The sequence below is a fragment of the Lonchura striata genome, chromosome 13 (assembly GCF_050655825.1).
Source record: "Lonchura striata isolate lonStrDom1 chromosome 13, ASM5065582v1, whole genome shotgun sequence".
Taxonomy (NCBI): domain Eukaryota; kingdom Metazoa; phylum Chordata; class Aves; order Passeriformes; family Estrildidae; genus Lonchura; species Lonchura striata.
In genome coordinates, this window is record NC_140715.1 from 16,197,562 (window position 1) to 16,208,837 (window position 11,276).

An 11,276-nucleotide genomic window follows, 5' to 3' on the forward strand; every position below is an offset into this window, starting at 1 on the left:
TGTCATTATCCTGAAATGCTAGTGTGTCATGAACTCTGCTTGAAACTCCAGTGTGCTTCTGACTTCTTATCAAATTCCTGGACAGGAAATAATGCAATATTATGTGAACTGCTAATGCAATAATGGCATTCACAGATATATGAAGCCCAAATGTAGATGTGTGATGAGCTTATTACAAAACACGGGGCTGGGGACAGCTCTGAAGCAAGATATGCAATAATTTGTGTTTCACCTCTGTGGATGAACATGATGTCCTTTTCATATGGAATATGAGATTGGATGGTGTGAACATTTCTTCCACATTTTGAAACTAGAATGTTTCTTCCAAGGCTAGCATCCCTACCAAAGTACAGATTATGACACTTCCCTCACTTTTCAAAGCAATTTCATCAGTTGTCTCTCCAGAAGGAGAGTGGGGAATGTGCTTTAAGGCTGCCTAATCCACCAAGAACATCATCTGAAGCAGTTTCAGTGGACTGGCATATCTCCTTTCTAGTTTTGGGAACCACTGGGTAAATCATATCCCAACCAAACCCAAATTATGCCAATTTCATGCCGAGTCTGGGATGTGGATACAAAAGTAAAATGTGGGCCAGGTGGGTGCATTCACATCCCTGTGCTGAGCCCAGGGACAGAGGGGGAGCACAGAACCAAAGTTGGTTTCCAAATCCAAAAGCTCCTCTAAACGGGAGCAATTAAATGGCTAATTTCTCTGAGGGCCATTTCTCTTTTTATTTTAGTTAAAAAAACCTCAAGTACCTTACTTGAAGTTTCAGTTCTCCTATGCCCCTGGAGCTTGCAGGTTTTGTACAGCTTTGAAGGGACACTTCCCACTTGGGGGATTTCACTTTCTCTCCTGCTGCCTGGGCAACAAACTCTTCCCAGAAGAAGTCCTGGATGCTGCAGCTATTCAGCAGCCCAAACCTCACCCAGAACCTCAGCTTCCCCTGTAGGACAAGCAAGAGCAGTGATGGGCTCCTGGGTGCTGTGGAGCAACCCCAGGCTGGGAATGTGAGGGACCAGGCTGGGCTCTGCCTTGCAGCACTCTTCAACAAGGAGAAGAGGTCTGCCTCCACTTAAAAGGGCTCTACGATTGCTGATAAATACACAGGGCTTCACCATTCCTCTTTTAATTTAAGTCTCTAAACTACTTCAGCACTTTCACAAGTCTCTGAGAAGTGGAGCCTTTCCACTAATTGCATTTTGTGATTGAACCATCACCTTTCTTGAGCAAGGACTTGAGGCCTAGCAAGACTCCCACATGAAGTACTGCTATCTATGAATCACCTGCATTTTCCACTGAAAATCAAAATTAAAAGTCTCAAACCAGCTGGTTTTCAACCAAGTGCCATTTCATCAGCACTTGTAAAGGAGATCCATCCTGCAGTGGAAGTGTGTGCACACACTTCCAAGCCTGTGTGTATACATCTCAATGAATGAAAATGCACTTCAGGAAATAAACACAATAGGAACCTTCTATTATTATAACTCTGTTTACTAACACCAGCAAAGGGCTTTTCTGTGCTGGAAATAGCACGGCACCTGGAGCTTACATCACTGTGCTTGGAGCTCAAACATCAACTCAGCAAGGATCCTTTCTCTGGCCAGATTCTGCTATGCCAGAAATATTCACCTTTGCATAGCAACTGCAGAATCAGCAAGGCCTGGCAGTCCTGGAAAGAGACCCCCAGCAGCATCAGAGGTTGTGCTGTTTCCAGGCTCAGTTCAGACCTGGCACGGGGCCACTGTCATCAGCAGCAGCTATTCCTCCAGACAGTTCTGGCTCAGCAGTGCTCATGGTGCTTGGCCTTATTTTCCCAGCTGAAACATGCTAAAATACACAGAATTTATAGCTGTTTCTGTTTAGTTCTACACAGGTGCATGACTGCCTGTGAAAAGCATCCAGTTTTTGCAGCACTGGAAATCTCAGTAGGTTTTGTGACTTTTTACAGAAAACACCTCATATTCATCTTCCATCAGCCATCACATTTCAGGCTTTACTGAAGAAAGTGACAAAAAAACCCCAGTTTTCCTCCAAAATACCCTGAATATCATTTAAGTTTATGCACTGCCATCAGACTAGTAAGACCTTCTGACACTTCACTCTTTTAGGAGGAAAGCTGAGCCCTCAATCTCTGTGGTTGGGATGTCCATAAAATACACTTAAAATATAAACAGGGTCATTATTCTGAGGTTATTATTCCTAACGATTCTAGCAGACAAACATTTGGTTGTATTTCCATAGATAAATCTTCAAAGCCATTTAAAAATAAATAAAACACCAGCAGTGCAAGTGGACTGCTGAGCAAAGACAAGCTTCTTGCAGCTAAATTCCCAGCTGCTATTCCACTGCTGGAAACTCATGTACTCACAGGGGCTCTGGGGTGGCCTCCAGACCAGAATCCTCCTCCTTACCTTAATCTCCTGCAGCTTCAGCTGAATTCAATATTCATCACACCCTATGACAGCACACAGCATTGCTCTCACATGCCTGAGAGGAGGCTACATTTCAGTTAATGCAAAACCAATTTTTCAGTCTGCTTTGGCATGAAGGGCACTAATGGAATTGAGACTGTCAGATCACTTCTCCTAGGAAGCAGAGAAGGACCTCTTTGGATCACAGCAAATGAAATCCTCATTAGAGTCACACTGACTCTAAAGCACTGAGCCATTTAGTAAATAGGGAGCTTCATATCAGCAACATTTTCCAACTAATGTAGGAAGAATTATGGTGCAAAAATAAGTTTACACACTGAGGGCCAGGTCACCATCTGTTTTTTTGCTGACAAAGCTCTGCTATAATGTGCTCCTTGGCTGATTTACGTCTGAGGGGACTCAGAATAACCTTGAAATCCAGTGAAGGACTTCCACATCCTGTCTTTATCAAAACCCCGTTGAAGTCAGTGGAGGTTTTCCTGTTGATCTCACTGTAATCCCTATTCATTATGTAAGTGGGATCACAATGCAGGGCACAAGCACACTCACCTATTTTTCTGCAGTTCCAAGACGAGCTCCTGGCCTTCTGCCTCTACTGTCACTTCAGCTCGGAGTGGATGCTGCGTGCAGGGGAGAGGGAGCCTGTTACTCATAATTACACACATGCACAAGTACAAACTGGAAACTGCAGCTGACCTTAAACCACCCCTTGCCTTCCTCCTGCTTCAGACCTGGAGTGAGGGAAGGGAAGGGAAGGGAAGGGAAGGGAAGGGAAGGGAAGGGAAGGGAAGGGAAGGGAAGGGAAGGGAAGGGAAGGGAAGGGAAGGGAAGGGAAGGGAAGGGAAGGGAAGGGAAGCACCATGGTGCCTCCCAGGTCCAAGCACTCTGCTGCATCCCTCAGCACAGCCAAGCAGAGCCAGGAAGCAGTGCAGCATCTGCTGGGATGCTGTACCTGAGCTAGAGACACCACCTGGTGTCTCAGGAGGAATAAAGTGCTCAGGCAAGGCAACAGCTCCTGGTGTTGGAGTGCTTGGAGGTGCAGTTGGATGGGAAGAGCTCCCTGCACAGATTGTGCTCAGCACAACATCACAGGACAACACAGATTGTCCCAGAGGTTGAAGAGTCAAATATCTGAGCTAGTTAACCAAAGCTTCCTTTGTTGTCACAGCAGAAAGACATTTTTAGGAGCCTATTTCAGGACGAGAGGAATCACGCCTCTTCCAGAGATTCTCACATTGTTCCTTTTCTCACAGAAAATGCCACTGAAAGGCAGGGAACAGAGACCCTTGGATGCCTTCAGACTCCAGCCATTGCACAGACAGAATTTCAGGCCTCCCCAGGGCCTGCTGGGTTGAACAGAATGCACCCCAACTTCTTAGTGCAATGGCAAATAAATACACTAACCCCAACATTAACAAAATAAAAAGAATAATTTCAGAGACTTAAAGCACAGAAAGAGATTTTTAGAGGAGCAACTAGAAGAGGCTCTGGGGTCTGCAGTTTTACCTCCATCAAAGCAAAATCACTACATAAAGTCAGCTTGGAGTTTCCAAGTCTGAATGCTTTCTCATAGCGAAAATGGATGAACAAAATCCCCAGAAGAGAAATAGCTCATATTAATATAACAATGCACTTTATTCAGCTGGAAGAAAAAAAGAAATCATTAACCCAGAGTATTTTCTAAATCAGTGTTGGAGGAGACTGAGGAACAGAACATTGAAAGTGAAAGAAAGCAAGGTTGACTGAATGGGATGTTCTGTCAGCCCAGAGATATGCTTACTTGCCATTTTAGCAAATACAAATATCTCTTTTCATCATCTCCCTGCTCATATTCTGGGTTTTGCTCATCCTTCCTTCAGTTTCCAGGATGTGGCATCAGGCCCACGCAAATGATGCAAAACAAGTTAATACATTTAGGATATACAAGAAGGGATAATTGCAAGAAGCAGAGCTTCTTTTACTAAATCACAGGTGCTCAATTCATCTGAGGGTAGGTCTGTGCTCACTCACTAACATGAAAGCAGTGTAAGGTTGCCTTGCCCACAGCTGAGGGTCTCCATCACCATAAAATCTCTTCACAAAGGTTGTGCTAACTTCATTATTACTAACATCACCCTCCCTCCTCCTTCAGTAATCCCACTGCTTCAGTCCATCAATTGCTGTGTAAATGAAATATCCCAGCTGTATATAAGCTTTGCTAACACTCATTTCAGAGCCAATGGGAACTTCCCTGAAACAAACCAAGTGCGACCCCTGAGACCCAGCAAATTTATATATGAGGGGAAATGCTCTCCAGATGTATTTGCATCACTATCGGTAACAAAACCAAAACCTGCAGGCAGTATCACAAGGGCATTTTAAAAAGAACTAAGATCATAAGAGAGTCATTGTAGGGGTTTTTTTTTGTGTGTAATAGGACACAATGGTAAGTTTTAGAAAGTCTCATAGTATGGAAAAGACCCATTAATAAATTTCCAAATAACACCACTGTATTCAAGAAAAATGGCATGTCTCCATAATGCTGAGCTTCCCTTTTTTTCACAACGTAAAAAACACCCTGTGGACTTTCCTCTTTCTCCTGATCAGACAACTGCAGTTACTTCTTGATTGCAACAATACCAAGCCTGGGAAGGGGAACTGTGTTTTGTGTTTGAAGTTGTCTGGACCTCAGTGATTGTCAGAGTCTGGAGGCTGTTGAGACATCCCTTCATCCACCCCTGGAACAGCAGCAGGGGTGGGATCTGTATGAGCACAGTGTCTGAGACACAGCCAAACCCACCTGAGCTGCTGGTTGGCTTTTCTTACCTAGTGAAGCACCCTCAGAGCTGGGATTCACAGAGCCAGAGAATGGTTTGGGCTGGAAGGGATCTTAAAGATCATCTTGTTCCATCCCCTGTGCCACTGGGCTGGAACATCTTCCACTAGGAAAGATGGCTCCAAGCCCCATCCATCCAGGCATGGTGCATGCACAGCTTCTCTGGGCAACTGTCCCAGTGCCTCGTCATCTCACAGTCAAAAATTTCTGCCAAATATCTAATCTAAACCTGCCCTTTTTCAGCTTAAAGCCATTCTCCCTTGTTCTGTCATGCCACACCCTTGTATAAAGTCCCTCTCCAACTCTCTTGTAGTTCTTTTAGGTGCTGAAAGATGCTACAAGGTCTTTCCAGAGAGTTCTCCAGGATGAACAAGCCCAGCTGTCTCAGTCTGTCTTCACAGGAGAGGTGATACAGCCCTTGGAGCATCTTCACTGCCCAGCCCTGGCCTGGCTCCAACAGGTCGATATCATTCCTGTGCTGGGGATCCCCAACACAGCACTGCAGCTGGGGTGCCACCTGACCAGAATATAGGGTCAGAATCCTCTCCCTTGATCTGCTGGTCACACTTATTTTGATGCAGTTCAGGACCCAGATAGCTTTCTGGGCTTATGTTCCCCTACAGCAGATTTTTCTGTCCAGCTGTTCCCTAAATGCCACCGATTGAGTGTCCCCGCTCTCCTTGCACAGACACAGATCAGGCAGATACAGATGGAGGCTTTAAGGCATGGCAGAGAGCAGGATGAATGCAGTTCCCAGATGCACCAGCCGGCTCACACAGCCTTTCCTGCGATCTGCAGGAGCCATGGCAGCTCCTTGCTCATCCCCACAAACCCAAAAAGCGCATCGCCAGGTTCTCGCTGCGCTACCCGCACCACCCCCTTGTCCCTGCAAAGATGGGTCTGCAAAAAAACAGTGACCAAGCGCTGGTCGCCACCTACCTTGGGGCTGCCGGGGCCACCCGGGGCTGCCCAGCGCGGCACCACCACCTCGGGCTGCGGCCGCGCCTCGGCGGCCGCGGCTGCGGAGACAAGAGGAGCGGCTCAGCATCCCGGCCGCTCCGCACCGCGGGGGCAGGCAGCACGAAGCCGGGGCGGGGGAGGAGAGGGAGCTCTGCGCTGGTTGTAGGAAAAGCAGGAGGATCCCCCAACCCACTCACCCACTCAGCCATGCATCCTCCCACCCTCCCTGCCCGGGCGCTCCGCAGCCGCAGCTCCGGCGCGGGGCTGTCGCGCAGCTCCGGCCCGGGCATCCCGCACTCAGACCGGGCACCGCGCACTCAGACCGGGCATCCCGCACTCAGACCGGGCACCCCGATCTCAGACCGGGCACCGCGCACTCAGACCGGGCACCCCGCTCTCAGACCGGGCATCCCGCACTCAGACCGGGCACCCCGCTCTCAGACCGGGCATCCCGCACTCAGACCGGGCACCCCGCACTCAGACCGGGCACCCCGCTCTCAGATCGGACACCCCGCTCTCAGACCGGGCACCCCGCTCTCAGACCGGGCACCCCGCTCTCAGACCGGGCACCCCACGGGCACTCACGGGGCGGCGGCCGCAGCAGCAGCGAGAGGGCGATGCCGCAGAGCAGCCCCCGGCCCCGCATGGCTCCGGGCAGGGACCGCTCTCCGCCGCCGCCGCCGCCCTATAAACCCGCCCGGCGCCGCCTGTCCCCTCCCACCGCACCACGGCCGCCCCGCAGCCCCCTCCTCTCCGCTCTCCCTCCGCACAGCCCGGGATTCTCCCGCTGCCCCGCTCCGGGGCAGGGGAAAACCTCAGCACCTCCCTGGGGCTCCCTGTGCAAAACCTCCCCTGCAGCGCCTTCGCCAGCACGGAAATCCATTGTGCCTCCCAAGCTAGGGAAAAGGGGAGAGCTGGGGGAAGGAAGGAGCTCAAGAGCTGTTTATTTATTTGTTTGCTATATTTATGTGTAATCTTATCATAGCTGATCCCATGTTTCCAGAGACATCCTAAATTTCTCCATTCCCGGGAAGTATATTACTCCTGTACCGCTGAAGGGATGCAGGATAGATTTTTATGTGCCTGTATAAAAGGGCAGAAGCAAAAGGATGTTTTCTGCCTCTCTCCCCTTACGGTCGATGGGAGGGCCAGGCATGAGGAAGGACTTGGGGACATCCACAGCTCGTATTCCCAGTGCTGCCCTTCAGGGATATCCAGCCACTGCCACGAGGCTCCCGAAGGAGCATCCCTGTCTTCTCCTGCATCCTTCAGGGCTGAGCCAAGGCTTCTGCCACACATCACCTCTTTGCTGGATCTCTGCCCTTCAGGGAGCTGAGCACCTGGGGGACTGCACGACTGTGTCTCTCTGCTGAATTAACCCGTGGGGTGTGGTCACACCAGGACAGGAGAGTCCAGGTTAGTGGGGTCACACTGAGGTTACCAGCTGCAAACACTGGGGGACTCCACGCTGCTCTAGGAGCTCCTTGCACACGCTGAGTCCACAGACAGCAGCTGCCTTCCCTATGTCAGTGTGTGACTCCCAGCCAGCTCAGCTGCAGCCCCACTCAAGGCTGCCAGGGTTGGCTGACACGGATTTTTATGGGGTCAGCTCCGAGTGGCAGGAAGAGCCATTACCTCTTAGCCACACTCTTCAGACAGACATTGATCTGCATTTTCCATTCAACCCTTTCCATTCATCTCTATACTTCAAGTGTCTGTGTAGGTGAACCAGCAGGGAAATGAGAAATGGGGAGAATTTGCTTGTGGACAGGTTTTCAGAGTATCAGAAAATCAGGCGGTAGGAAGTGAATACTTCCTTCAAAATAAAGGTTTGCCAGATAACAGTAATGATTTTGTCTCTTGTCCAGAGGATTATTTATGCTATTGAAAACTCTAATGTCTTTTGTTCTGAAGGTTTTTGCAGAATCCTGCCAGGGCTACCCAAAGGAAAGGTCACTGTTCCATTTTGCAGATACCACTTTGGTTTATATCTCACATATGTCCCCTTTGTCCCCCAGCACTTCACAAACTGAATCTCTCTGATCTTGTGAAGGTCAATTTATTCCTGGTACCACCCAAGCAGAGGAAAGTCAGGCACTGTAGGAACACCTAGAGGGAATAATCAGGGTCAGAGGGCTATAAGTGACATTTTAGCTGACCCATAGAGAGGTCATGACCTTTCATGGCACAACTAAATCTCCTTGTTTCAAAGAGCAAAAAATACAGGGGCAAAATTTCAGCTCTTTTCTAATCATATGGAATATCCTGAAGGGAAATCATCCTTTTTTTTTTTTTTTTTTTTCCCTGTGAATTCCCCTACTTATTTATAGCTGCCTGTAATATAGAAGAAAACAATGGCATTATTGTGCATGTCTATATTATAAATAAGTAAAAATAGAAGCCAAATTTAGACACAAATTTAGCTACCCTGCTTTCATCCCCCCATAACATTTCTGCCTACCAGAAGGAAAAAAAAAACACTTTGATGAGGAACATGTATGCTTTTACTAAAAGATTGTCACAAATATTCTCAGTACAATAAATCTTCACAGGCACTGCTCCATATGTTTCTCTAAAAGGTCAACTCAAAAAGGCACAAAATGGAATAAAATTACCCTTATGTTAAGATTATTAAAATACTTAGGCCAACAACTATCTGCTTGTGATTGTTTTCAGCATTCAAGTATCATAAAAATATGTGCAATATTTGCATTTGTTATATAGTGATATTTTTACCTTTGGATCTTGGTAATATGAGAACAGATATCTCACTTTAAAACCACCAGAAACTCCCTGTATAAAAATATAATGACAAGCTGTGCAGTGGATATATATAGGTTAATCTATCTATATATATGGTGTTATTATTTGTATTACTGAGACATTGTTGCATGGAAAAATTCAGGGTATTTTAGCCTTAATAACAGTGCTCAGTTGCTGTAATGCTGCTTCTGGCAGAGGGTGAGTCAGATCCTGCCTGTGCCCATCTCTTCAATATCTCTTCCCCAAAGTCAGTGGGACATTTGCTGGACTTCACAGAACAATATAAGACTTCTGGTTTTCTAAGAATTACACAGGCTCAAACTCATCTCCTGCAGGATCCAAACTGTCTGATTAAGAGAATCAGCTGGGAATTTAAAGTCTGCTGTGTTCCCTCATCTGTTACATCCCCCGTGGCCAAAGCATGGAGCAGCAGCCTCTGTGCAGCACCTGGAGCAAGGTTGAGGTGTTTCAGCCTCCCCAGGGAAAAGCTGATGACAGAGCTTTTGCAGAATGGCTTCTGCACTTGCTTGACAATTTTCAAGATGATTTAATGCTATTGTTGTCAGCTGGAGTGCAAAAGATGAGGATTCTCCCATTATGTTCATAGTAAATCAGGAATTAGGCAACTAGAAAGAAATGGACCCAGGGAGAGGAAAATGCCCGTTGAAGAACCAGACTTGAGCAGAGAATGTCTGAGACGTGCACCACAGCTCAGTAATATTCCATGTGAACTCCCTCTCAGGAAAGGCTGTGGAGCAGAGTGCTCTGAGAAGTCTCCTGCTGACACTGAAGGAAACTTTACCCAGAATCAAAGTCTTAGCAGGAGAAGAGAGGACTGTCCTGCCTAACCTCTGCATTACAGACACACTCACTGATGAGAGCAATGTTACAATTTGGCTGACTTGAGGGGAATGTGAAATGTCCCATTTTACAGAACATTCTTCTGGTTCAGATCATTTGAAATGATCAAAGGAAGGAAGCTGTGAATCTGTTAAGGAAACTGGAGATTCAAGAATTACCTCCTTTATCCAGTGTCTTAACAGTTGAGAGTAGCTTCAGCTGACCCAGAATACTCTGTTCAGCTCTGCTTTTCCACTACCCATGTAGGACAGCAGGAATATTTGGAAGGGCCCTGGAGCAGCTGTCCTGCCAAAGAGGGAGAAGTGCTGTAAGATGATCAGGAGCTAGACAAGGGCTTGTCCTGATGTGCTGATAGCAAAAGGGTATCAAAGCACTCCCTGTGCTTCTTTTAAAGGGTGGGTCACTGCTACCACTTTCTGCTGAAACTTTTGCTTCATTCCTACAGGCAAGTGAACTTGAAGATGATTGTATCTGCAGACACATCTTTTAACTCTATTTCCATATGTGAAACACTTAAAAATCCTCTCTGTGCTGCCTGCAACCTTCTCCAACACAACAGTGACTATACAAGTTAATTTTGTAATGGTTAATTCTAATAAGAAAAGGGAAACAGGCATAACAGTAAAAGGGCTTTTACTAACATCCAGTCCATAAAGCTGTCCAGTAATTTTGGAGAAGAAAGTTGTCTCTGTAAATGGATAGCAGTGATGTACTGGGAAGCATTGAGTGTCTAGACTTTTACAGTAGCAGGAGGAAAACAAACTTCATGTGTTTTTCAAGCTGAGAAGGACACAAGGCGGCTTTTAGTTTAGATTAAGGTAAATAGTTAAGAAGAAAACAATTATAAGAAAGTAGAATATGTCCCTCTTATGCCCCAATTACCCTCTGCACTGCCATGAAGGCTTGCAGCAGGGCACACAAGGCACTGGCCCTGCCAACAATGGCCACTTCACGCATTTCAGGAGAAGTAACAGCACTTGGCACAGATACTTGGCACTTCAGGAATCTGCATTATGGGAAAGTTTGTGGGTAGAAAATCACCTAGAAATGGAAACTAAAAACCTCTTCTATCACACTGCCAGACATGCTGAAGGAGGATGCAGAAAAAGCCAGGTTTGAGTGGTTTGTTTGTGTAACTTTCACTTCTGTTGTAGACAAGACAGGACAGCCTTCAAGAGAGCTCAGCTGAGGTCTGGCTGCAGTGACACAGACCTGCAGACACAGATGCCTAACAACTACTCCAGGACATCAGCTCTAGCTGGGAGGGAAGAAGGGATCACCCTCACATGCAGTTTCCCATTAGTATATCCAGGATATGTGGAACCAGTCTTCCCTTTCTCTGGGCTTGGTGGAATAAATCACAACAGTTGTGCACTATTCTAGATTCTGGTGCATTGAAATATGTTTGATATCCTACCCCACAGGGTATAAAAAGAAAGAT

At 47.0% G+C, this 11,276-nt stretch overlaps 1 protein-coding gene across 2 annotated transcripts in view; it reads right to left on the reverse strand.

Moving 5' to 3' along the window:
• Positions 1 to 6,900, reverse strand: part of ADAM19 (ADAM metallopeptidase domain 19) — a 32,928-nt gene extending 26,028 nt beyond the window's left edge. Inside the window, exons 1-3 of one of the 2 annotated variants that reach the window (XM_085591456.1) lie at positions 6,797 to 6,900; positions 6,191 to 6,270; positions 2,986 to 3,056 (exon numbers count right to left, since the gene is read on the reverse strand). In XM_085591456.1, coding sequence (XP_085447582.1) covers positions 2,986 to 3,056; positions 6,191 to 6,270; positions 6,797 to 6,857 — 212 coding nt within the window. In that variant the 5' untranslated portion in view covers positions 6,858 to 6,900. The remainder of the gene's footprint in view (positions 1 to 2,985; positions 3,057 to 6,190; positions 6,271 to 6,796) is intronic. The other variant, XM_077786734.2, reaches the window with a different exon arrangement.
• Positions 6,901 to 11,276: the final 4,376 nt, after the last annotated feature.